This window comes from Manacus vitellinus, unplaced genomic scaffold, assembly GCF_001715985.3.
Source record: "Manacus vitellinus isolate BGI_N305 unplaced genomic scaffold, ASM171598v3 scaffold_79_pilon, whole genome shotgun sequence".
NCBI classification, from domain to species: Eukaryota; Metazoa; Chordata; class Aves; order Passeriformes; family Pipridae; genus Manacus; species Manacus vitellinus.
In genome coordinates, this window is record NW_021940812.1 from 1417461 (window position 1) to 1433649 (window position 16189).

General features: G+C 38.9%; 1 protein-coding gene across 1 annotated transcript in view; it reads left to right on the forward strand.

The window, feature by feature from the left end:
• Positions 1-16189, forward strand: part of RBM33 (RNA binding motif protein 33) — a 103583-nt gene that overhangs the window by 804 nt on the left and 86590 nt on the right. The window contains 2 exon segments of the mRNA XM_025896360.2: positions 9877-9955; positions 14865-14913. Coding sequence (XP_025752145.2) covers positions 9877-9955; positions 14865-14913 — 128 coding nt within the window.

Genomic DNA, 16189 nt, shown 5'->3' on the forward strand with positions numbered 1-16189 from the left:
ATACAGTTAAGAGAACATGTCTGTTTCTGCTGCTTTGGGCCTTGCTTTCACTAGGAATAGCAGGTTGGAAAAAGGCTGAGTTGTCAGTTGACCCACTTGTCCTTGTCCCTACAAAAGTTTGTGGTGATTTAGTCTCTGTATGTTGTCAGCGAGAAGAGTCGTGGCTCATCCCCTACTCACTCACCTCTGTCAGACCCTGCTCTGCGATTACTCTGATGGGTAACAAAGTACAGAATTACAATTCCTGTGGTAACTGTTACAAAGAAATTCCCAAATTTAGGAGGACGTTTTGGGAAGACGGCCCGGAAGGACAGCACTGATTGGTAAAACAGCAAATATTCAAATATCTTGGTCCTTGTTTTAATAGTATTAAATATACTGCAATATTGAAGTTATCTTACAGAAATTTTTGTGTTTCAGGTCAGTTATATGCAATCTGAAAGCAGATTTTGCATGCCTGTTCTATGTCAGGAAATTTTTGTGGTATTGCGAGGACAGCAATTTAAAGAAAGTGTCACTTTTGGGGCATTTTGGTTCTTGTGTTTAAAACTGCTGCAAGTTGAATGAGCCTGGTTTAATGGGTAGAGGTGCAATGCAGCAGCAGACAACCTTCAACAAAGTGGTGAAACTGCAATTTCAATTCTTTTTTTTTGGTTGTAGAGTTCCGTTTGTGTCTATTCTTGAATTGGGATTCCTTTGTGCTAAGTGGGCACAAGCAGTTGTTTGTTCAGCGTTAACATTGGGCTCATCCATAAATGGTGGCCAATTAAATGTGATCCTTGCCCCATATAAACAGTGTTTGTTTAGTCTTGGTGGTCACTGTGCAGCACTTGCTAAATTAAAAAAACCCGGAGGTGTCCCACGCCTGTGTCCATGTCACTAGTCAGGGAAAATTCCTGGTTGAGGTTGTTAAATACACTTTTAAAACCCAATAAAAAGAGTCTAGAACCTACAGAAGTGGAATGTGCAACCCTTTTTGGAAAGGGACTACTATCTAAAGTCAATGGTGGTAGCTTGGGAAAGAAACTCAGAACTAAGTGGTTGTTTGGCTTAAGTGGTTTTGTCATTTAAAGTTTTAACTGTAGAAATTAATGTTTGGGATTTGGTTTTAGAATTTTTTGTGGGAGGGAAACGCTTTAAGATACGGAGATAAGAGCACCCTAGTGTTTTCTTAAAAAAAAAAAAAGGCTAACGATTGGCAAATTAGTACAGATTGGGTCTTGGAAAAATTGATTGGGATGTTAATTTGCTGACATTGCAGGGTAACAGTTTACAAAATGAGATAGTTTTGGCTTTAAGGGTACAGATTAAAGATTAATATATCCTCTGTAAGGATATATTATAGGGCTGAAAAATGAAATGGGAAATGTCTGTGACTGAACATTTAAATATATTTGATGGAAGGAAGGTGATTTGTCTGTTGGACAGTATGTGTGGACTCATTCATTGGTCATTTATAGTCTTTTAAGCTCTTGGGAGATAGTAATGAAATATTCATATGTACTTTTGTGACCAGGTGTATTGGTGCAGCAAAGCTTTCTGAGGATGAAGGTAAAGGCTCTTTTGGTGACACATTTCACAGACAAACTAGAAAGTTTACAAATTCTTTTGCTAAGCAGCCTGATTCGGCCTCCTAATTCTGGAATGGCTGTATGTTGAAACATAGAAATTCAGGGTAGGTGTGTTGGTGATGAGGAACCTTGAGGGCTTCTAGTTGCTCATTAGTTTACTGATAAGGGTAAGACAGTGGTTCCCAACCTTTGATTCAAACTTTCATATAAATCAGAATCAGAGCAAACATGTTGAATCTTACTTAAAGGGTGGGTACAAAGAGAGAGGCTCTCTTTTGACAAGGAACCATATGGAGAAGGCAAAGGGCAATGGCTACAAGTTGCACCAGGAGAGGCTTCATTTGATTTAAGAAAGACTTTTTTTTTTCTGCAGTGAGAACAGTCAGTCACTGGGAAAATATCCTTGGAGACATAATGGAGTCTCCATTACTGGAGGTTTTCAAGATATGATTGGACAGGGTGCTAGATAATTTATCTCATTTGGGCTCCCTTTCTCATGGGAGACCAGATGGTCTTTGAAGATCTCGTCCAATCTAGACTATTCTGTGATTTATTGATCATATGTTTATAGTGTAATGTAACAACTGTTTTCTATGGATGCTGAAATTTTTTCTTGGTATATACTGCAATCAGTTTACAGCTGGATTTTAATCTCATTTAGGGAGGGATGGTTGCAGAGTAAGCAACAAACCATCACCAAAACAAAGCAAGAAGCACCTCTTCATTGTCTGCCATACTGAACTAAGGGAAAACTATTATGAATTTTCTTATTTTCAGATTAGTTCACTTCTGATGAACTTCAGTGGCCTAGAAGACTTTTGGGTGTAGATGTCCTTGGGGTGTGAATCATGGCACAGGCTGGGGTGGAGGAGGAGCTGAAGAGGGCCCCATCCATGTGTCTGCCTTCCTGCTGGAAGTCCTGTACCAAGAGTAACAGAATGGGTGTTCCTCTAACCTCGAGCCTGTTACATTATTCCTCCAGCTTGAACTTAAGCTGTCATCAGTTTGATTTCATTTGAACATACTTGATGGCTGCTGTTGTACTGTTAGCAATGTAATGGCTTTAAAAACCTCTTGTGAAGCCGTTGATAAAAATAGGAGAAAAGCTTATGCTGCTAGCACAGCAAGCACCTTTCTCAGTGTTGTGGGCCACTGTCCAATTCAAAATCTCCTGTGTGACAAATTCAGTTGAACTTGTTGTGCTTCAGGCTATTCATCAGCAGCAGACAGGGACTGGAAATAGATTCTGCATTTGTGCCTAGATGAAAGTGGGTGCTGCCTGTATTTTGGTCTCTGTGGTTATTGCATCCTACTTTATTAGATGGACTGGTGCAGCTGGTCACAATATTTAAGAGTTATATTGGAACATGCACACATTAAAACTCCTCTAAGTGCTAAAGGCCTTTATGTAGAGTTTGCAGTTCATGAAGTACAAAGATGCTCATGGACTGTTGTACCAAGAACTAGTGCCATGGTATTACACTTAGTATTGTACTAAGAACTAGTGCCAAGAAACATTACTACTTCAGTGAGCTTGTGGCAGGGAGATTTCCTTTAAACACAGCAATTTTTAATCTCTTTATACTTTTCTGATAAACTTTCACTGAAAGTCATATTCTTCTGAATGTTCTGTCTTTTCAGGTCATCTGAATTAAACATAGCCTTAGTATCAGTTGTTTTTGCAAGAGCCAAACCAGGCTTTATTGCATCAAATACTAAACCTCAGATTTTAGGTTACATAGAATTTGTTGTCCAGAATAATTTAAGATGGTGACTTGATCAAAAAACCTCCAGGTAAGTAGTAATTGGTCCTGTGTTAAGTTCTGCTGTAATGCAGCCTCAGTTTTAACTGTTGATGGCTGTGAAGGATGCTGGAGAGTTTCTGGGGAGTTGCAGTTTCTCATCAGTGTCCCAATCCATTTGGGAACCAAGTTCATGTGGATTTCATTTTAAACTCTTGGCCTTCCTTCACTGTTCAGTGTTTGTGAAACAAGAACTGTGGTACTTTTGTTTTTCCAAAGAAAATATGTTTTCTAGTTCAAGCAAACTTTGGAAGTAAGTTTTGGGGTTTCTTTTGTAGCTTCAATTCCAGGCAGCATGTTACAATTAGTTTTGTTATTGCTTATTGCTAGTGACTTGCTTTGTATCATGACAAACTCAAAAAAAAAAGTTGGTTTTGGGAAGGTAAAAAGAACTTCTCTCCTGTAAAAGTTAGTTTTTCTGCTTTATTTCTTAGAGGAAGTTAAGTTCTGTCTATAGGAGTAATTTGAAAAAAAACCATGAAATACAGTAATTGAGGAACATGTTAGGCAATTGTTAGGTTGTTATAAATATTTAGTCACCAAATACTTAAGGCTTCTATGAGTAATTGTTTACCAGTGTGAAGGCTACATGATGTCTGTTCCTGACAGATAAACTAAACTGTTTGTGAATGTGGCATATTTGTGTATAATGTGGTAGTAAGACCAAATGGGATTTTTGTGATGGTCTTGATTTTCTGTAGTAAGTGGGACTGGATTCATGGTGGGCTTCATGCCCTGTTAGGTTGCCTGAGGAAGGTCTGTGTCTGTAACACAGGTTGGCAGTGTGACTGTGCTGCCAACACCAGTTGCATGAAAACTTCTGGTGACAAATTGTGACAGCATCAGGAAAAAACACAGGTCAGCAGGAACTGAACCTGAATCTGTGATGTTATTCTGTTGCATCACGTAGCAAGAGATACTAAGATTCGGTTTGCTACGGGGCAGTTTTTACATGGTGTGCTCAGGTGCTGAAAATAGAAGTTTTTGCAGTACTTATGTGTTGCATAACCTTTTGCAATGAAATATGAAGAAAAATATTTTGTAGAAATAAACTATTACATAAAGATAATCTGGTAAACTGTTTTTAATCCAGAGACTTGTGTTGGAATGCTGTCAAGTTGTCATGTTTGGTGTTTTAAGGGGATAGAGCAAGATGGACTTGTTCTGATCAGCATTATTTGAAAGATAGAGAAGTGCTTTTTCATGTGGTAAATGACTTTTTCCCTCTAGTTTTCTGTTTTGTTTTGTTTTAATTTTAACTAGCTCCCTTACCTGTCATAGAATCATATCATGGGGTTTATTTTTATTTTACCCTAAAGGAAAATAAGACTTAGTTACTTCATTAAAAGACCTGTTGGGCAAAGAGCGAGTAATTCTTTTTTATCCATTGAACTGTAGGATCATCTTGTTTTGGATAAGGAGAAATCTTCAATGCTTTTTCAATGCCTAAAACTTATTGCATGTTTTATGTTCATGATAGTGTAATATTGAAATGAACCAAAACACAAAATTTGGAACTGCTGAGGTTTGAAGCAGAATGTGGTTGGTGTTCTGGGAAGCTTTCAGGTAGATTTCAGGGAAGACCAACAATGCAGTCATCAAATGTTTTCCCTCGTCTTGAAGTCTCTGTCATCTCATTGCAGTAAAATACTCCAATCTTAGCAACAGTTGCTATGTGGGACTACCTTTTTAGGCTATGTTAGTAACATTTTATGATGTTAAGAGCTCTGCAGTGTTCCTGCTGATTCACCTCCTACGCTTGTGAGACTGACTGTGTAGCTTAAGACTTCTATTTTACAAAGAAAAATTAGTGAAGGTTTTGTTGAAAGGGTGTCCACAGAGTTAGAAACTGCCATCAGCATAGCCAAAGAGGAAATGAGGCTTGTATTTTGTGGATTTCTAGAGTGGGTGATCTGTTCTTATTGAACAGGAAAAAAAGATACAAGTTCTAAGCATAAAACCAGAACATAAGCTGTGTAGAACAACTTGCAGCATTGCTGATGCTACGCCAGGGTAAGTATAAAGAAAATAGGAACCTTTAATTTGGGGCCCAAGTGTGTTTGGCTGTCTTTGTGCTTATTCTGGTTCACAGCTGGTCAGAGCCTTGCAAGGCAGGCTGGTCTAACAAAACAGCTTTAGTCCGTCTCTGCAGCATCCTGAAACTTCTGTGCCACTTTGATCGTGGTGGTTTTCTTAGAACTGCAGTTGGAAGAGCCAAGTGGTGGATTATTTGGGGTTTTTTTCCTCTGTAACTGGCCTGTTCTCCTTGCTTATTCAGTTAATGCTTTTCTGGTATTTGATAGGTTGTGTTTGGTTGGGTTTTTTGTTGGTTTGGGTTTGTTTGTTTGTTTTAACTTTCTAGTTCTTCCTTAGAGAGGGGCTTAATGTGTTTAGTGGTCACCTGTCAGGATCTTCCAGTTGGTACCCAGCTGATGCACAAACATCATCTTGGTGAGCTTTGCCAGGAGAGCCAGAATTGGAGGGAGGAGCTGTAGCCAGTGCCTCACGTGTCTTAGCAACAGTTGCTGTGTATGGTGCACTGAGACCACTGGAAGAAATAGAGAACCTCCTCCAACTCCTCCAATAGACATTTTTATGCTTTAAAAGCTTATGTTCATGGATTCACACCCTCAACTTTTTTTTCTTCTCATCTCCCACGCAGTAGTACTGAGAATTTTAATAAAAAATTAATCTTTGGCTGTTGCTCTCAGTGGTTTTGTGCCCTGCTGATGCTGAGTGTTCTTATTTGTGTACAAGTTAATGTTTTACAGGCATTTAACCACCCTTGGCACAAACATTGACTTACAAGTTTCTCAAGGAGAAACATCTATAGATGTTATGCTGATTGTTGTTTACTGGTGTTTTTCAGTGTTATTGCCTAGACAGGTAGAAATGAAATGAAAGTCTGTGTGGTTTCAGAAATGGAGAAAAAAAATGATGCCTCAGGATGTCTATTAGGTATCACATTGCACTGCAGCTGCAAGGTCTGTGTCCAGTGCAGTGCTTATTGTCTCACAAGTGATGAAGCTGGCAAGGAATGCTATTTGCAGATGTGTGACTGTTGTCACCTCCTTTTCTAAAGGAAAGCTACAACCTGCTTTGTGCTCCTTAATGTCGAAATGGCATAATTTGTAACACTCATTGTCAGTGTCAGCTGTCACAGAACAAATGAGCATAAAAAAGAAAAGCTGTCTCCTTCTGTCCCAAAGATCTTTATATAACGTGTGTTGAGACAGGGAGAGGAGATGAGAACAGGGAGGCAGTGAGGACACATGTGGAGCAGTTCTTGCAAGCTGCAGTCACCACACACAGATTGACCAGTCATTCTCGAGGGGTTTTTATGCATCCTGCTGGAGGGGACTTGTGAAAAGGGCTTTGCTGGATGTAATTCAGCTTTGAATTCTGGTAGAAGTTGCTCATAAATAAGGGATAGGATGTGAGAAATCGGGAGTGATTAGAAGAGCAGGAGGTTCATGATGTTGCCTGAGTGGTGGGGGTTCAGGTCCACATTAGAAATTTGCCAGGAACTTGGACCCTCTTTTGACATTGTTTCTTCACTAGCAGTAATAACAGGTTGAAAGACTTCTATGGCTGTGAATTACATATCTGCCCTGCAAAACTACTATGAATTGTACTGAAAAGTGTTTCTTTTTGCTGTGGAGAGATTTTAACAGAAGAAAGGTGTGGTGTGTAACTTCATGTTGTCTAGATTTAAACCTGGCTGATGTGAAGGTCTGTTTGAAAGAATTGTGTACCAAGAGCTGAGATTGGTTTATAGCACAGCTCCCTAGTTCTAACATGGTGCATGGCATGAAAAAATGTCTTGCAAGTAAGCAGGCATAGCTTAAAAGAAAGTTAGTCTTCCTGATTTGTCATTGTCTTGAGCTGTGTTAATCAATATGTGGACACTTGTAATTTGGGGTGCTGCCAAATCAGGTGCATTACCTCAAAAAATTGGCAGTGATTACATCAAGTCAGTGGATTACAGCAATCCAGCTGTAAGAACAGTGACAGAACAGGATATTTGTGCCCTTAAAATGTCAATGCACTAAAACAGTCACTGCAGCATGGTTTTGAATGACCATAAGGACAGCAAGGTGACCTTTTTTTGTTTTTCCTGTCCTCTCTTTTTTTTTTTTTCCCAGAGACCATAAAATTGGATAATTTAGCATTCAAGAGAAAGATAGGAAATGCTTGTGTATTTGTCTGGCTTTCCCCTGTGAGTGAAATAGGAATTGGAATAGAAAGAGGTTGTAATATGTAGATGTTTAAGCAGAGAAATGTAAAACAGTTGATTCAATTGTGTTAACCCAGGTAAATTAGTTTAAATATAGAAAAGGAGTTAAAATCTAAATTTACCTGTCAATAGTAAAGGGGAGAACTTGATCAAGGGGAATTATTTCTTCCCTAGTTGGTTTCAAAACAGAAGAGTTGCCACACTTGACTCATGTTACATGATAATTTGTACTGAGCAGTCTTACTTTCATAGCTATTTTTGATTGAAATTTCTGGTTTGAAAGTTCTTCATTTAGTGATAATGCAAGATCTGAATTTTCTCTTTTTAATGTTCTACCTCCTTTCAAACTTCTGTATTTTGATAATATGAAGTGAAAAGTGAATACGTTTATCATTGCATGTGGGGAATATTCACTAAAGGATACTGGGTTGAGTTTAAAGAGCTGAAGACAGATTTGGTTTTGAAGGTTTATTTAAGAAGCCAAACAAACACAGAAAACCCAGTCGAATGAAACAGTTGTTCCTTGGCATTGTACTTGGTCAGAGTTGAATGCAAACACAGTCAGGAGGATGAATGGCATCTTAGTGATCACCAGTTCAGACTGTCAGACTGCAGGGACAGGATTGCTCAACCTCTATATTTTGCAGACCATTAAACTGCAGCAGCTTTCCCCCTGTGTTGAGCAAAACTTCTATGTGCTGCTTTGTTTGAGTCTTATCAAAGTCATTAAAGTGTGTGAAAAGAGAGTGAATCCAGGTGTGCGTTCCCTGTCAGGCTGTAGGCAGAGGGTGGGAGAGTGAGGGCTCAGTATTTCTGAGGGTATGTGCTTCCAGTTCACAGATGACAAGACATGATGTCTGTACAGAGCAGATGACCTTTGCATTTCCTCTGCAGATAAATGGAAGCTTTAATATTTTTAAGTAGCAAAATATTAATTTGTGAACTAAGCTATGGAAGATGATTTGGTAGGCTAAATTAAGGGTACTTGTTGAGAGAAATATGGAGCACCATTTTTTTCTGGGAAGGCAGGTGCCTGCTTAGGTACACAGTGTAACCTGCTTCAGTGACTTGTAGTGGTTTTACTGCCCCAGTTGAGATAATTGATTACATCTGACTGCCCTCTTCTGTTTTGGGCTGCTGGTACTGACCTACCTTGTGCTGACCTGAGGTTTACTCCCTTTGCAAGTTCAGTGTAGTGGATGAGCTTGTGGCCCACAAGGCAAGCGGAGATTTCATAGACACTGTTTCCTTCACCTCCATTGCATCTCAGTTTTGTGCATTTCTGGGAAGCTTCTGTCTATGGAATGACCTTCATTGGCAAAATTTTCCAGTGGTTTATCTCATACTCTATCTTTTCCTTGGGTAATCTTCACCTCAAGAGTGAGAAGAGGGAAAGCTCTGTAGTATATTGTTTTTTTTATTCTTGAAACATGGGGGTGTTGGTTGACAGTGGCTGAACACGAGCCAGGAGTGTGCCCAGGTGGCCAAGAAGGCCAGTGGCATCCTGGCTTGCGTGTGTAGCCAGCAGGACGAGGGCCATCATCATCCCCCTGTACTCGGCACTGGTGAGGCCACATCTCAAGTCCTGTGTTCAGTTTTGGGCCCCTCATGGGAAGAAAGACATTAAAGTGCTGGAACAAATCCAGAGAAGGGCAGCGGAGCTGGTGAATGGTCTGGAGCACAAATCCTGTGAGGAGCATCTGAGTGAACAAGGGGTGTTTGGTCTGGAGAAAAGGAGGCTCAGGGGAGACCCTCTTGCTCTCTGCAGCTCCCTGAAAGGAGGTTGTAGCCAGGTGGTCAGTCCTTTTTCCCAGTTAACAAGGGACAGGACAAGGAAATGGCCTCAAGTTGTGCCAGGGAATGTTTGGATTAGGTATTAGGAAAAAAAAAATTCACAAAGGGTTGTAAAGCATTGGAACAGGCTGCCCAGGAAAGTGGTGAGTTCACCATCCCTGGAAGGGTTCGGATAACGTGTAGATGTGACACTTGAGGGTGTGATTTAATGGTGAACATGGTGGTGGTGCTGGGTTGACAGTTGGACTTGGTGATCTGAAAGGTCTTTTGTAACCTTAACGATTCTGTGATTCTGTGTTGGGTATTTGTCTGCTTTTACTTCATGTTAACTTGGAAGGTAGAAAAAGGTATTTTTGCATCTTCTGAACAACACACACACACCCACATCCACCCATAAAATCCCATCTGTGTGGTTGCTTTGGAAACCTCTCATTTCAGTAAGAATTATTTAACGTGATCACCTTCTTTACAGATGATGACTTTGATCAGTTTGATAAGCCTGGTGCAGAGAGGTCTTGGAGAAGAAGAGCAGGAGATGACGACTGGGACAGGTAGGCAGAATATTTTCATGTTCAGTTTCTGTGTGCTGAATTGCCTTGCTCTGTTTTCCCATTCTGGCATTTTGTGTTCTAACATTTAGAGCGGTGCACATTCAGATACTAATGAAGATGTTGGTTGTTTTGCATGTGTCAGCCGATGCTGGATCGTGCCAAACATGTACTTGCCTTGAGGAATGTAGAGCACTGTGAATAGATACCATTTAAAATTGGATAAATACAAAGTATTTGTGGTGTGCAATTTTGCAATTAATGTCTTGGTTTTCCTTTTAAATATGTAGTAGATCTTGGTGGTTTAAATAGTTCGTATTTGCTAGTACTTGAATTTGCTCAACTTAATTTTTAAATTTTTTTTAATTAGATGTTTAAATCCTTAACCTCAGAGTCCTACTTTCAGTTTTACATTGGAGAAGAGTACTAGAGCTTAGGTACAGGCTTCTTAAACAATGTGGCTTGTAAAGATTTAGAAGTGTGTGTGCACTTGCTTTTTTTGGTGGGAGAATAAGTGTGGGTTTTTATGTGAAAGGAATCTGGCTGGGAAAGGAATCAAGCTGCTGGCTAGACTGGTCTGTTCTTTCTGGGGGAACTTTTCACTTATTTGTGTTATTTTTCTATGTTGCCTTTTTAGTAATAAATTTGTTCAGACTTTGCCAGTGGTTTTCAGTGTAAAAGGCAAAAAAGAACAACCCATTCCAAATAGATTGTTATCTGCTGTAATAATCACTCAAACGATTGTAGTAAACAAGTTTTACTCTAAGTAGTTTTCCACTCAGCTGAGCCCTTGGAGTGAATCAACTGCTCTACAATTATTGTCATTCCAGAGGGATTAGTTTCCTCTTCCATGCTTTTCTGCTAGGTTAAGTGGGTAGTTTTCATTGCTCCAGGAGGCAAGTGTGTGACGAAGGAATTTGGACAGTAGCTCCAGTTTACAGAGCGTTCTGCTGTTTGCTGGTGGGGAGTCTCTGCTCTCTGTCAAGCCAGTACAGCTGTTAGGGGGTTGGATGGTGAACTGCACCATGGAGCTGCTCTGGTTTGAGAATGGAATTAAAATAACTTGTTCAGGCTGGGTCACTGTACTGTGCTGCCTCCCAGTCCCAGGTCTGGGTATTCAGAAACCCTAAAATAAGTACTGAAAGCAAAATGTTCTGTATTAGAATGTTTTTTGAACTTTTTGCCTTTGCTGACTTTGTGGTGTGAATAGGTGGACTCTTTACATGCTGACTGGTCACATTTGGGTTTAGCTGTCCTACTCATCACTGCAGAAAATTTGGATGAGTCAAGCAACCATTGCATCAGAAGTTATTCCCAGTGGTAAACTTCCTGCAGCAAAACTGTTTTTAATAGGAATTGACAGAGGTTTTAGAGTATTTTCCCTAAGCTGAGACTCTGAAGCACACAAGAATTCAGTTTTAGGAAAAAGTTTTACTTTATGTATTTATTATTACCTGCATATAACTTAAGATAAATATAAAAAATGCAGTTCTGCAGCTTACTGAAATTGTAAGAGAAGTGATTCCAGGTGCAGAGCAGAAGATTCCAGAGCTTCAAAATTTCAGAATTTTTTTTTGTTACAACTATATCCAGTAGAATATTATTTGCATGTGTTGGAATATTGTTTTTAAAATATTATTATTCTTTTCAGATTGCCAAGCTGTATTTGGAAGTGTTAAGTTCTGTGAGTGTCTTGGCAATTACAAATGCTGTACGTGGATATGTTGTTGCCTAATGTAATTGCTTAAAGTTTTAACCTACTGGCCTAATTCAGTACAGGACAGTTTATTCAAGATAGAAAAAAGGCTGAATGAATGCAGTAGTCTTGGGGTGTTTTAATCCTTCATGCTTTGGTTTGCAACATAAGTATTGTTTTGGGGGGAGCTGGAGTTCTGCTGTTAGTCACACATTGTGATCAACCATCAGCTCTTACTTTGTTGTTACTTGACTGAGTCACATCCCCCAGTTATTTAAATAATTTTGAATTTTCAGATATCTGTCCTTTCTCAAACACTGGAGGTGATAACTGATAGTTGGAAGGCCCCAGTAATTTGGGATACAAATGTAACATTGCTCTTGGAGAATTTTTCCCATTACATTTTTTCCACAAGTTCTTTTCCTGAAACATTTATATCCTTGCTGCTGCTCATGTTTAATGAGGCATGTTCATGAAATTGGAGGCCAGAGAGGGCCACTCTGACGTCTTTATCACAGGGTGTTCATTTGTATATGTATTTCTTTAGGTAACCCAAAGCTTGGGTTTGGAAAAAAACCTGCATTTCTGGTGCTTTCCTTCGAGATGACAGGAATGATTTAGTAGTTGACTTTTGCTCAAATTCACTTGTTCTGACCCTTCTGAGGTTGCTCATTTCTCTACGCTGGCAGAAAACTTTCCACTGGTTGTTGTCTTTTTTATTATTATTGTCTTTATTTGGTGTGCTGAATTTATTCAATGAAGGGAATGTTAGATGTACTGGAAGTTGAGGCAATGTAAGGAAATGGGTCTGTTTCTTGTGAAACCAGTGGACTCTTTTATATTACCTTAACCCAAAATTTCCTAGTACTGTGGTTTGGAAACTTTTGTGTCTTGATGATAGTGAGGCTGAAGTGACTGTGAAACTATCACAGATGTGTACTTTTATTCCAGGTCAGATTATTTTATGTGGCTTAGTGTGGTAGCAGATTGCAGCCATTCATTTTTGTCTGTTTTTGTCAGCTAGTCTGAGATCTTTCAGTATCTGTTTTGCCTGCTTTGTGTTTCTTAGTTTGTTTTGGTTTTTTTAATGGTGGGATTTAGTACTTCTGGTCCTCTTTCTGAGAGAGAACTTCAGATACGGCTGTTTTAGAAACCTTGAGATAGTACAGCTTTACCGTGCAGGCTTTTCACTGTTACTTTGTTTATTCAGAAAGTTATGGTCATTTTTCTTCTTTTAATTCATTAACGAAACTACTGAATAACATTGAACATTTTTAGAGGTTTTGGACGGCATCCTGTAAGGACTTTTGTTTCTGATATAAGCTTCATTTATATGCTAGTGCCAATTTTTTTGACTGCTAAGCAATAAGGCAAAGCTTCAAAAATCTAGAATATGTTTGCAGTTATTTCTATTCATCAGATGTTAATCTTTTTCTGAAAAATCACGTCGAGGATGTTTTTCAGTAACATGTTTAATATCCCTAACTATGTTTAGAAAACTAATTTCATCTTTTACTTTTCCGTTCCTTTTCTTAATCTGAATGTCTAACTTGTTTTTTGTCTTCGAGTGCTGCTGTAACGCTCTTACCATCCTTTGGAATTTCTCCAGTGCAGTTTTATTAAAAGCTGTCAGTGGTGGACCATAGTGCTGGGAAATATTTTCAAACCCTTTGGTGCATTTGTCAGGTTACTGGCAGTTGAAGAGATTAGTGATTTTTTAGAGACAAAATTGAAGTAAGAAATGCTTCTGCAACCATTTCTGTTAGGTAGAGTTTCCTGTCTCTGAAATAAAGGGCTTAAATTCCAGTCAGTTTGCTCTTTGGAACGTGTCATATGTCTTATGTCCCAATTTTTGTTTAATATTACAAGTGAGCACAAAACAATTGCTATTTGTCAATGTTCAGTCATTCCTGGAAATATTTGAGATCAGTAACCATGGATAAATTCTGTGTACTGATAATAATGTCCTATTTAGGGCTGATTTGGTGTATCATCTGTTCTTTCCTAGCCCACAAGATTTTTATTCCCCCTTTCCACCCCCATGTTATCTGTACAATAATCAGCTCTGAAAGAGACATATCCATCTGCAAAAGCAACTCTTAGCAGTTATTTATGTCTTGGAAGTGCCTCCCCATTTTCAAGTATTTACCATACAGTCCTAAGGAACTCTTATAGAAATTCTGTTCCTATAGCACATTCTCAGTTCGGAGAATTTTGTTCTTATGTAGTATCTAAGGCATGGTGGTTTTGTTGGTTTGGTTTGGGGTTTTTGTTTTTTTAAGGTATACAGGTAGAAGTAGTGTCAAATAGCAGCTCATATTTCAATGCACTGGCATCTCATTTAAGTATTGACATGCATATTCTACTGCATACATTTGTCAATAACAACTGTTTATTATAGAACAGGGGAAGCTGTTTATTCCTGCCACTAGATAATTTTTTCACTGAAGGAAGAAGAATGAGATTAATCAGGTTTTCTAAAGTTCAGCTAATCTGGAATGTGTTTCTTTGTGTTGAAACTTATTTATGGGACAGTTGCTACGTGATGGCAGAAGTTTTGTAAACCAGGTATTTCTGTGCTTCCTGAATTCTTGGGCATGAGTATAAAAGTGGTGAAACGTGCATTTGATTTTGTCACCCTCTAGGTGTCTGTTTGACCTTACCCTCAGCTTGACAAGGAGGCAGTAAAGTATTTAGGGAAAATCTAGGCCTAAGCCTGACCTTTAGGGAAGATCCAGGCTCCCAAGCCAGCTGGCCTCCCAGCCTTCTTGCTCAGGTCTGTCTTGGGCCACGTGGTGACCTGTAGACTGAGTTTTGCCCACTCTCACTTACTTCCTCCCTGGGGAGCTGGAAATTGGCAGTTAGGACAAAATGACCCTGAAATGTAGGACCTAGAAGAATGGGGACCTGGCTGTCTGGCTTTTATCTGGCTGTGCCTGCATTTTGGCTGGGTTATTGTGCTCTGTTTGGTTGTAGAGATATGGAAGGGAGAGCATGTGGAAATGAAATGACTGTGCAACAGCAGAGGTAATATGTATGGTCTGTTGTTTCACTGAAAATAGGTATCTGTTTTTCTTGAATGCTTTGCTAAAAGAAAGGGTTTGTGCAGGCTTTGTAGCAATTCTCCTCAAGTCAGTTTTTTAAGGCATGTACCCTGTAAGGTATTTGTTTCTGTTTTCTAAGGTTCAGCTTCTTAAATTTTGTACTGTTTTCCAGTGAACTTGATGATGACTTGCTTGGAGAGGACTTGCTAACTGGAAAGAAGGTAAGAAATGTGCTTTAAAGTGAATTGTTGCAGATATTAAAATGTGAATGTTGTTCAACTTACCCACTTCAGGTGTTTGGTTTGACCTCATGTATTTTACAATCACCTCCCCAAAGCCTGATACCTGAGCTCTGTCCTATTGCCAGAGCTCTCTGCACCCAGGGTTGTGTTTCCTTTTGTGAAAAACCTCCAGGTGAGGCTTTTTAAAATACAACTTTTAGAAAAACTACTTTTTTCTGAGATAGTATTTCTTCTCATAACACACAGTCCAAACAGGAGATGGTTCTCAAAATGAATTTCCCTGTAGCTCATATTGATTTCACAATTAAAAAAAAAAAAAGGAAAAAAAAAAACAAAAACCCCCCAACTCCCCCAAAAACAAACAAAAAACCCAAAAAACAATGAGGCCTCCTGAGTGCTGATTAGCATGCTGGAGAATTTAATGCAAGTGCTGATTTCCTGGCTATTAAAAATTACTTGTCAAAATACCAGCAGTATTTACCAGAGAGTAAATAAAAAAGGAATCAGTGATGTCTGTTAAAGATTACACTCAGTGTGCACAGTCTGCTATTGCGTTGTCTGATGAGTAGGTGGAGGATTTTCCCTTTTACAGTGAGGGGAAAAACATGGGAGCAGCTGGAACTGGATAACACAAACAAGTTCTCACCATGTCTGCTATAGACTCCTCATGCTGATAACCATTTCCAATGCTGAACTCTGTGAAAAGAACTAAATGTATGTTTGGGTTTGCCAGATATCTGCAGGAGAAGACAGGATTCCTGTTTGGAAAATCAAACTGGCTAGTCACCTCTTTTTATATTTTATCTGCTGAATGAACTCATTTAGAAAATAGTTTTTAAGGTTTGGTTGGAGATTAATAGGTTTGTTAAGAAACCCAGATCTCTTAAGAGTTAGGTTTCATTTGATGTAGTTTTCTATAACCACAGTCTATTTGTTGCAAATAAACTTCTTGAAACTATTCTGTAAGTATTCCCTATTAAAGATAGGAAGTTCCTTAGTCTCATGTACTGGTTTAAGAAAGAAAATAAAATTCCAAGATTATAGGGCTTGCAGATGTGTGTTATGCAGTTATCAAAAACATAAGCAGTTAACATTGTAAATATCTTTGTAATTGGAATGCTAGTTGATAAAGCTGCTTGCTTATATTAAAAAATATGAAATTATCTGTGTGAATACTAACTAATACTAGATTCTCCAAAGTATTATTTTTTTCTTGTGCTTTTTCTATTCTTTTCGGTTTGCAATGTTACAGGGG